Source organism: Typopeltis vanoorti, chromosome 13 (assembly GCF_054136105.1).
Source record: "Typopeltis vanoorti isolate ZY-2024b chromosome 13, IOZ_Tvanoo_1.0, whole genome shotgun sequence".
Lineage (NCBI taxonomy): Eukaryota > Metazoa > Arthropoda > Arachnida > Uropygi > Thelyphonidae > Typopeltis > Typopeltis vanoorti.
Window position 1 is genome coordinate 4,462,808 of NC_143561.1, and position 11,782 is coordinate 4,474,589.

General features: G+C 38.6%; 1 protein-coding gene across 2 annotated transcripts in view; it reads right to left on the reverse strand.

The window, feature by feature from the left end:
• LOC150099896 (5-taurinomethyluridine-[tRNA] synthase subunit GTPB3, mitochondrial) overlaps positions 1 to 3,094 on the reverse strand; it is a 132,288-nt gene extending 129,194 nt beyond the window's left edge. For both annotated transcript variants that reach the window (XM_090402697.1, XM_090402696.1), the window contains exon 1: positions 2,602 to 3,094. In XM_090402697.1, the coding sequence (XP_090258823.1) occupies positions 2,602 to 2,905 (304 nt within the window). In that variant the 5' untranslated portion in view covers positions 2,906 to 3,094. The remainder of the gene's footprint in view (positions 1 to 2,601) is intronic.
• Positions 3,095 to 11,782: the final 8,688 nt, after the last annotated feature.

Below are 11,782 nucleotides of genomic sequence, written 5' to 3' on the forward strand. Positions count from 1 at the left end.
TTTTTCCTTCACTGCCTCTTAAACTTCCTGTGTCCACCAGGGAGTTCTGATTTTTTTCTCGTTGCAGACAACCTCACCACATGCCTCTCTGGCAGAATCAATCAATGTTTTCTTCAGAGTTTGCCACTGAATCTCCAAGGTTTGATTCCTGTTCTCAAATTCTTTCATTTTTTTTTTTTCAATAATCTTTCTGTATTTCAGTCTACAGTTTACATCTGAGAGCTGCTCAACTTTTATTCGCTTTAAAACTTTCTTACATGTTATTCTTTTCAATATGAAATTCTATTTTATCCTGCTCAAGACTAAATAGTGATCACTTCCAATTTCAAATCCTCTGTACACTCTGGTGTCCTGCACCAGGGAGAAAACATCATCAACAATAACATAGTCAATGTTATTTTCTTATTCCTAGCCTCTTCTCTCCATGTGAATTTGTGCACATTTTTATGTTGGAACATCATCATCATCATCAAATTCCTGCCATGTACCCTCAAGGGGTGTACAGGATATGATAGTACTAGATGAAAAAAATTGCATCATTATTAATTTCCTATCTACAATTTTCCTCCAAATCAGTCTGTTACTTGTCAACACTCCAACATTATCAGATCTTATATTTCTATCGTCTAAAGCACTTTGTACCGTATCAATCCACCTATATCTTGGTCTTCCTCTGGGTCGTTTTGCTGCCAACCTGGCAGAGAACATGTTGGAACATGGTGTTAGTAATAACCAGTCCATATCCTGAGCAGAAATCCAACAGATATTTGCCATTATTATTAGCTTTGCTCTTTTCTCCAAATTTTCCCAAAATATTTTTGTACGTCTCACAATCATTTCCTACTCTGCTATTTAGATCCCCAACAAGGACAAACTTTTTCTTTTTTATTGTGCCAGTTGCTTTTTCTAAAGCATCAAAAAATTCCTCCACCTCTACCTTTATAGAACCTTCTGTGGGACCATAGGCACAAATAAGTCTCATTGTCCAGTTCCCCATTCTCATATTTGCCCACATTACTCTACTTGAGACTGACTGCCATTCAAGAAGATTAGCCTCGTATTTTGTATTGAATACTATGGCTACTCCTTCTTTTCCTTGATTGTCATTGCCTGAATATAATATTTTGTATTATTGCTCAGAAAGTTCTCACCAGTTTTGGTCTTTTTTGTTTCAGTCACTCCTATTTTGTCGATCTGGTACTTATCTAATTCCTCAGCTAGCTCCATTTCTTTGCCATTCAGGCTTCTTACGTTGATAGTACCGATCTTTAACTCTGGTGATTTTGAGTTGGAGTTTGTTTTCAGATTTGTTCCAGTAGCTGACTTTTCGCTGTTCACTCTGGTTCCCTGGCGAAACAACGGGGGCCTTGTTTAACCAGGCGACGTCCCAGCCGGCATGAAATTTTGTCATGTTGTACCATCATTTTTTATTTTGGTTTAACCAATAAGAATACAATTTGGTCGGCTAAATCCCAAATTGCCAGCCCATCCTCGTTCATTCAGTATCCAAGTAGATACCCAACAGGATGCACCACGAGAAGGTGAGGATTGGACATTAGGTCAGAAGCCCTGGTCGGTTCTCTGCATTCCTTTAAAGGCTATGTGGACGTCTCCTCTCAGTTATACAGCTTTGACCCTTAAGCACCCTTTTTATCTTTTATCTCTTGATTGTGAAAGCTTTAAGGTATATAAACTTCATAGTCTTGTGTGAGACCACCACTGGCTTATGAACTGAAGCAGCTTTAAAAATGTATTGTTTAGCCTATGGAGCATATAATAAATTTTAGACCACTGAAGGGCAAGTGCCTTTCAGTGGTCTAAAAGTATTTTTGCTTTTTTTGCAAACATTTTTTGTATTTTTGCAACTTACAACAACAAATGATTGTAAACCTATAAATTATCATTAAAAAATGTTTGAAAAGGGGTCTTCTGTGTTGTTATTCCTATTAAAACCAGATGAAACAGCTAGCGATCAATTTATTTTGATATGACTATGCTGTGGTACATACTACTACTACAATTTTTTGTTTACTCCTGTACCTCATACATCCTAGGTGAGTACAACTTTATATTCTGAAAAATTGCGCTTGAATGCCTTGACTATTGGAAAATGCCACATTCAAATAACATTGCTAGTTGTGTGGTAGTGTTTGTTGCTATTAAATGTTGCATGTGTCAAAGCTAGTGAATGTGTCTGGTGAAAGCTCTATCTACCAAATCAATCACTTCTTAAATACGGTATATATCTAAAGTAACAATGGAAAATTTGGAAAGTGGTGTGAAGAACTACCTTAAATGTTAATATGTAACACTTTCAAACGTTTGTTAATAAACTAATTACCAATATTAGATTAATTTTAAAGGAAAGTCGATTGGTAGAGCCTCTGCTACTAATGGCTCACACAAAAAGTTAAGCAAGTTTGAACTTAAGCTGTTAGTAGTTGGAAGGAGTTCAATCGTTCGATGCTGTTGGCACACTCTCCCTCAATGAGTCTTTGGACTCCCTGGAGGTGTCATATAATAATAATAATATAAATTAAATGAACTATTCCTCAATGATGTGAACTTCTATATCTGAAATTATCTGCACAATCTACACACCTGGAAACCATAATACAAGCGCTCTATCAAGTTGCTGTTGAGTTACGGGATCGACTAATTTTTTTAATACTGCTTTCCTGGGCTCTGGGAAGGTTTTCAGTCTTGCTATTTTACTCAGAACTTCACTAGTCCTTGGACCAGATATCCTAATGACAGCAACACCGCTTCTGCCTGCAGCAGAAGACAAAGCAAAAATGGTGCTTCTTTTTTCAGAAATTTTTCTATGTAAGAGGCATTGCCAGCTGGACAGCTTTACAATGAATTCTGTGTTGCTGCCTCTTAGTAACCACATGCTTCTTAACATTTTAAACTGATGTACTGTTTATCGCATTACTAGTGTATTTAATTACTCCATTTCTAATTACTTCAAAATGGATATAATAAGGAATGAAAACGTCACTCTTCTGTCCATTTCTATTGAAAATACACTCAAAACACTTTCTTGTTTTACCTAACCTTTGCCAGCCACACTCAATTAAATCCGATTCGTATTTACCACATTTCACCACAGGTAATATACCTCACACATTACATGAATAAAAATTGGCGCCATCTCTCGTCCAAAAAAAAAAAAAAACATGTAACTCTCTATATATAATTGTGTGTGCATAACCAATCTTAGCCTTCTGGAAAGCGTGTTTGCCACCATCTCTTCTGAAACTGGGAGTTCGATTTTCTTCTGAGATTCAGAATAAAAAAAAACTCGAGTTTCCAGGCGATCTAAAATCCTACATGCTCGTACCTAAGCTCGACTAACTCTGGTATTTGCAAAAGTGGGGTTTAGAAAAAGTTCTACTCTGCGACTATAATCACTAATAACAGCGAACAATCCAGAACTCTGGAACAAACGCAATTTTCACACGACAAAACTGGCACCCGATTAGAACACAACAACATTTAAATAAGTGAGCAACGGAAATACACTTCTGTATTATTTAATATAAAAAAAGTGGCTTACCTCTGCATAGATTCTACGCATTCCTTTAAAGGAATGCGGAGCACCGACCAAAGGATTCTGACCAAATGTCCAATACTCACCTTCTCGTGGTGCACCATGTTGGGTATCTACCTGGATACTGAACGAACGAGGATGGGCTGGCAATTTGGGATTTAGACGACTAAATTGTATTCTTACTGCATTAAACCAAAATATAAAATGATGGTACAACATGACAGAATTTCATGCCGGCTGGGGCATTGACCGGTTTAACAAGGCCCCCGTCGTTTTTGCCAGGGAACCAGGGCGAACAGCGAAAAGTCAGCTACTGGAGCAAATCGGAAAACATACCCAAACACAACATATAGTGTATAGGTCGGGGGAGGAAAAAGTTTGGTTGTTTATTTCATGTAAATAGGATATGGATTGGGTAATCTTTTCGGAAGTGCGTTTTCTTTTCTATCACCCATTGTTTGGCCAGCTCTTAAATTTTTCTGCTTCCAAGCTTTATAAACAGGCCAGAACGTGTTGAATGATGTCACCAATGGAGTGCCTCTGAAACAAGCAATAGAAACAAGAACGAGTGAAGATGAACTCGGTACTGTACAGAAAACAAAAGAGCGCATTTTCAAAAGGACCGAGGGGGGGGGGGAAGGTATGCGCTACCGCGATATCATCGAGTACTAACGCAGAAGTGATGATGTCAGAACTCGATCTCTTTTCCAGACCACCAGAGAATTTAAGCATTGAACGATAATCTTTTGTTACGTTTCAACCTACAGCTAGTGTGGACAGTGGGGGACCGAAATAGTTTATTATTATTATTATTTGACACCTCCAGGGTGTCTAAGGACTTATCGAGGGATTGCAGCTGCTCTACAGTTCTATCTCTGCCATTCAATCACCACTGACCGCAACTACACCAATGCCATCTACCGCCGACAACCACTGGTAATACCCATTTGTAATTCTCATTGATTTTTACCATACATCAAATTCTCAACAGATATCCCGTGAAGAGTATCTGGATCTAGCAAATCATTGCTATGTGTACGAATGCTGGAGGCTGACGGACGAATTATTGATGATAAGACAACAGCAACAGTTAATAATTTTTTTCATTCTTTTTTCAGTCAAGTAGAATTTTTTTTCCAAGATAAGTTAATAATAACTACTGTTGACACATCTCTATCGTAGTTATATAAAGACACTGTTGAATTGTCATTCTTCAGCTAAAAAAAATCTCAATTAACAGCAGCACTTTTTGAAAGGGTTATGTGGCTGCAGTCAGATGTTTATAAAATCCCACCGTGGTATGCGAAAACCACAGTTCAGTATCATCAACTCCAAAGTCGTGGAGATGTGTAGTAGAATCCTCAGCGATATTTTCTTCCAAGACATCTTCTGAATAATATTTCTCTAAGAATACGACTCTCAAGGATTTCCTCTGAGTACTGCTTGTTAGATTTCACAAAAATTGCAAAGAAGATGATTCAGTTTACAGAAGCTACTTTGAATGTAAGACAAAAATCAAACCTTCGCTTACAACTATGGCAACTTTCAGTGTTAGGAAAAAAAAAAAAAAAAACATGGCGTAGAATCTCGACCGTGTTGTTCTTTCATTTTCGAATCCTTCTGGAATATGGGACTCAAGCCAAGATGTTTTTGAGGGCAATTTACCACAAAAAATATAGATATAGAGGCTAGGGAAACTTCAACCTCAATTATATAGCTGTGATCGCTGATGGAGTTCAATACTCGTTGCAGCCGCTGACTCCTAATTTATAAAAAATAGTCATTATACACGCTGCTTCCTCTCACTTTTTTCTGCAATAGGAAAATTAAATCGAAATTATGGACACAATTTGTTCTATTCTGACTATACTAAGGGTAACGTGCTTTATGCATTTGACATCTTCCTAGACCATAACACCATTGGATCCCACATCAATGTTCCCAGGACAGTAAGTGTGTTCGAATCGAGAATGCCAACGTGTTTTTTTTTTTTTTTTTGCTGATTTTGAATCAACGTTGTCTGTTGCTAGGGGACAAATCGATTTTGTTTGCTATGAATAGTAATCAATTACTTTGTCTTCTTGAACTGCAGCTGCGACACTGCGACTCAAAAAGTTCCCTTTGGAGTGTGCTCTCGTAACTGAAATTACCCTTAATGTTCAAAGTAAATACGGATTGCTCATAGGAACCAGGACATCACACGCAAGGGCTCTTTCTAAGGAAAAAAAAACGTATGGCAATCAACCTGGAGATGATATTAAGAACTTTTTATAATTGCAATGATCTGATATTTAATTCTGTTGTTATTCAAGCTAGTGACACTGTTACCTGTGGATTACATTGCATTTTTAAAAAAACTGAGATGATGCGGGTTTTCTCTTCCTGAGAAAGATACAACACTAGGATGACATGTACACCAACTATTTCCCTGTCCAGGGAAATAGTTGATGGTGATATAGATATCCTGTAGCATGATTTAAATACATTGGCATAGAAATGTATTCCAAAAGCCACATGAACCACACAAACGTATCTAATTTACCATGCAGATTGAAAACAATGACTCTCTTCCTTCTCCAGACACACATCGCACAACTTTCCTCAGGCTGCATTTCATTCACAGTCTACAGCAAACCTACACACTTGGGCCAATACATACATAAAAATTCATATTACTATCCAAAACAAAAACTAGAGCTCATCAGCACCCTCAAACGTAGAGCCCTAACAATTTGTTCCAATGAGCAGGTGCTGAAAAAGGAATATGAAATTATTAGCCAAACATTTATAAAAAAAAAATGGCTAAAAAAATCACAAGATCCTCCACAATAGTACCATTAAAAACAAAAACGACAAGAATGAGAATGCATACATTAGGGAATACCAGAAAAAATACAACACTACATAAATACATAAATATAGATTAACAAGGCGAAATATGGAATTGGTTGTTGCTATAATCCAAGGGGAATAAGGGAGAATGTAGATATCATGTATTGGCAAATTAGCACGATGAGTGAAGGTCAAGTAATTATTATGGGGGATTTCAACTTTGGGGACATAGATTGGGGGAAGGAATGGTCACAAGGAACAAAGGAAATGGAGTTTATACAGTTGTTAAGAGATAATTACCTGAGACAGCATGTGATGGAAGGGACAAGAGATTCTAGAGTGTTAGATCTGGTCATAACATCGGAGAACATATCAATAAGTAATTTAGTTACAATGTCTCCACTTGGGGAAAGCGATCATGTGGTCTTGACCTGGGAGATTGAAAGACGTGCTGAATATTCTATTAAGAATGGGTATATGTGGAATTACAAGGCTGGTGATTATGGCAAGCTGAGAAGTCAGCTTTCAGCTGTACTATGGCATGAGAAATTCAAGGGGAGAGACGTTGATAGTGCGTGGGAGATTCTCAAGGAGTATTTGAAGAAAGCTGTATCAGACTGTATTCCCAGAGTCAGAAGGAGAAATTAAGTAGGAGTAAAATGGATGAATAGTGCTATTAAACAGGAGTTGCGGATAAAGAAAAGGTTGTGGAGGACGTATAAAGAAAAAGGTGATGAGCGATCCAATGAGCAATATAAGGTACAGGCAGGTACAAGAGAGTAACTTGTATGGTAAGAAAAGCCAAAGCTAATTATGAGAGGAAGCTAGCTGATGAATCCAAAAGAGTTCTTTTACTATGTGGCTAGTAAAAGGAAGAATATCTATGGAAAGATTACTTTAAAAAGTGTTGATGGTAGGGAAATTACTGAAGCTAATCAAATAGTTGAGTTGCTTAGTGATCATTTCGCAAAATTGTACCATCTTCGTAGTGATAGTGCAGTGTCAGATGCGCCATTGACTCATGAGAGTATAGAGATAGATGAAATTGAGGTGCTTAATATATTAAAGAACCTTAATGCTAACACTGCCATTGGGTTAGATGGCATATCGGCCCATGTTACGTGAATGAGCGAGAGAATTAGCAACTCCTCTAACCAGAATGTTTAATTTAAGCCTCAGTTCTGTAAAGTGCCAATAGAGTGGAAAGAGGGGAAATTAGTTCAATTGCACAAGGGAGGCTATAAGACTGAGGTTGCAAATTATAGACCAATCAATATATCTGGAGTGGTGGTTAAGATTTTGGAGAAATTGGTTAAAATTAAAATTCAGGACTGGGTGGACAGCAATATGATACTTTATAAGGGGCAACATGGTTTTGTGAAGGGTTGGTCTTGCCTAAGTAATTTACTTACTTTCTATAATAAAGTAACAGTGGAGTTGGATAAAGGAAATCCTTACTCAGTGATACTGCTTGACTTTGCAAAGGCTTTTGACATTCCACATGGAACTCTGTTACATAAATTGGCCATGGTTGGCACTTCCAGAGCACAGGTTATTGGTATTAGTGAAACATGGCTGACTGTAGATGATATAGCTGGTGGTATTGAATGTGACGGGTATAGTGTGTTCAGGAATGACAGGGAGAATAAAATGGGGGGAGGAGTATTGTTGATGATAGCTGATGAGCTGAAGCCAAGGAGAATAGAAGTTGAATTGCAGGATAGAGAAAAGAGCACATTTGAGGCCATTTGGTGTGAGATTGTGACTAGCAGAACTAAATATACAATTGGGTGCTGCTATAGACCAGGTGATGGAAAACATGGTGGTGACATGTTTCACCACCATGAAACATGAGTGGAAACATGGTGGAAACACCACCATGTTTCCACTCATTTCTTCTATTTGCACAAGCAATAGAAGAAATGAGTGGAAAGAGGGTGATTATTATGGGAGATTTCAACTATGGTCGCATTGATTGGAGTGAGGAGAGGACACACGGGAGGAAGGAATTGGATTTTATTCGGTTATTAAGGGATAACTATCTGCGACAGCATGTAATGGAAAATACTAGGGGTCAGAGAGTGCTTGACCTAATAATTACATCTGAGGATTTGGCTGTAACAAATATGACCACATTGCCACCAATCGGTGAGAGTGATCATAGGGTCTTGAGTTGGGAGGTGGCTAAAGGTGTAGAATTTTCAATTAAGACAGGGTACATGTGGAATTATCGGGCTGGAAAGTATGACAAACTTAGGAGTTTCATTGGTTCGGTGCCATGGCATGTACAACTGCAAGGACTAGAAGTCGATAGTGCATGGGAGGTAGTTAAGAAGTGTTTGCATGAAGCAATGGCTGACTGTATACCTAGAGTCCTAATAATAAATCAACTAGGGGTTAAATGGATGAATAACACCATTAAGCTTGAGCTGCAAAAAAAGAAACAACTATGGAGGGAATTTAAGAAGAAAGGTGACAGGCAGGCACACGAACGGTATAAAGCGCAGGCCAGAAGGGTAACAAGTGTGGTAAGGAAAGCAAAAAAGGATTACGAAAGAACATTGGCCATGCAGGCTAAAGAGAATCCTAAACAGTTTTTTAGATATGTAGAGTAAAAGGAAAAATAACATGGCAGAATGATTTTAAAGAATGCCGATGTTAGGGAGATAACTGAATTAGTTGATATAGTTGAGTTACTGACTGAGCACTTTGCAAGAATGTATCATCCAGGTGGTGACATTGCAGAAACGAATGTACCAGTAGATTATACGGGAATTGTGGTGAATAAAGTGGAGGTAAGTAGTCCATTGCAAAACCTCAATGTCAATACATCTGTGGGATTGGATGGTATACCAGCTCGTGTTGTACGAGAAGCAGCTAAAGAATTGTCAGTACCCTTGACCATTTTGTTTAATTTGAGTCTCGGGTCTGGGTTAGTCCCGAGTGGGTGGAAAGAGGGGAAAATAGTTCCACTGCATAAAGGTGGTTCCAAAACTGCTGTTGTAAATTACCAACCGATTAGCATATCAGGTATCATTGTCACGGTCTTAGAGAAATTAGTCAAGAAAAGAACACCGGATTGGATAGATGAAAATGGGATATTGTATGGGAGACAACATGGTTTTGTGAAGGGTAGATCATGCCTCAGTAACTTGCTCACGTTTTATAACACAGTGACGGCTGAACTGGATAAGGGTAATGGGTTTACAGTAATACTACTGGATCTTGCCAAGGCTTTTGATAGGATACCACATAGAACCCTAATCAGTAAACTGGAGTAGATGGGGATAGATATAGGGTTGGTGAGATGAATAGGGGGGTGGTTGAAGGAGAGATACCAGAGAGTGGTTTATTCAGGAGTGGAGTCTAAAAGATGGCTTGTGACTAGTGAAGTGCCACAGGGCTCTGTTCTCGGACCACTGCTTTACTATTTGTTCATCAATGATATAGGAAAAGATTTGAGAGGAAGTGTTCACTTGTTTGCTGATGATGCAAAGTCGGGTAGAGCAATTGTGAGTGCACAGGATGTCAAAATTTTGCAGGATGATCTGGATAGTTTGGAGGACTGGGCTAGGGAAAATGGATGTCAATTTAATGTGCCAAACTGTAAGGTTATGCACTTTGGGGTGAAAAGAATAGCAGCAGTATATCGCATTTGTGGAACTGTACTCCAGGAGATTGATGAGGCCAGGGATTTGGGAGTGTTGGTGGATAGGGAATTGAAGTTTAGGGGGTACATTGCAAAAGTGACTAAAACAGCTCACCAAATCACTTGGCTTCTGAAAAATACTTTAACATGCAGAGACAAACAAGTTGTTGTTCCTCTGTATCGAGCCTTGATAAGACCCCATCTGGACTACTGTGCCCAGTTATGGGCACCAGGGTTTCTTCGTGATGGGGAGGAAGTGGAGAGGATCCAGAGACTAGTGACCAAGATGATAGCAGGTCTGTGGAATGAACCTTATGAGAATAGGTTGACTATTTGTGGGTTGCAGAAATTGGTCGATAGGCGAAGGAGGGTGATATGATTGAGACATTCAAATTACTGAAGGTTTCTATAAGATTGATCCAGAAGATATTTTTGAAAATATGACTGGTGGTGGGAGGACTATGGGCCATGAATGTAAGCTGGGAAAGAGCGTTGTTAACAAGGGTGTTAGAGCTAGGTTTTTTACTTGGAGAGTAGTGAATGAGTGAAATAATCTTCCAGAGTCTGTTGTGGGTGCTACGACCGTGAATGAGTTCAAGGCAAGGTATGATAGATACTGTGTGAATGTCGAATAGTCGTTCTTGATATGATGTTAGGGCCTCCCTCGATGAGTCTGTCGACTCCTTGGAGTTTCCCGGAACAACAACAACAACAATAATAATAATAATAATAATAATAATAATAATAATAATAATAATAATAATAATAATAATAATAATAATAATAATAAATTAGATCAAATGGTTATGGATCCGAAGATGGTGATTGTGATTAAAGGATGGCTGGTGGACAGATATCAAAGAGTGGTTTACGGAGGAGCTGAGTCCAGGAAAAGGCAAGTGACTAGTAGTGTACCTCAGGGCTCAGTTCTTGGTCCTCTATTGTTTAATTTTTACATCAACGATATTGGAAATACCTTGAATGGAAATATCCACTTGTTTTCTGATGATGCAAAATTGGGAAGAGCGATAATCAATTCAAATGATGTGGATATTTTACAGAATGACTTAAATAGGCTGACGGTATGGACTGAGGTAAATGGCTGTCAGTTCAACGTGGCTAAGTGTAAGGTGATGCACTTCGGCAGGATGACATCGCATGCTGTTTACTATATTAACGGAACTGAACTGCAGGAAGTTGATGAGACAAGAGACTTGGGAGTTATTGTGGACAGAGAACTTAAGTTTAAAGGGATATTGCAAAGATTGCCAAAACATCACATCAAATTACATGGTTGTTGAGGAACACACTAACAAGCAGGGATAGAGAAGTTATTGTTCCACTCTATAAGGCATTAATAAGGCCGCATTTGGACTATTGTGCACAGATCTGGTCGCCAGGATTTCTTAGTGATGCGGAAGTGGTGGAGAGGATTCAGAGGTGGGTTACAAAGATTGTTGCAGGTCTGTGGGATGTTCCCTATGAGGATAGATTGATGATCTGTGGGCTCCAAAAACTAGCTGATAGACGTAGGAGAGGAGATATGATAGAGGTATTTAAATTGCTAAAGGGATTTTACAGGATGGATATTGATGATATTCTTAAGACCAGTGCAGTATGTGAGAGAACGAGGGCCATCCCTGGAGATTGTGTAAGAGTGTGGTTAACAAGGGTGTTAGGACTAGATTTTTTACTTGGAAGGGTGTGAATGGATGGAATGCTTTGCCAGAGGTGGTTGTGAATGTTTC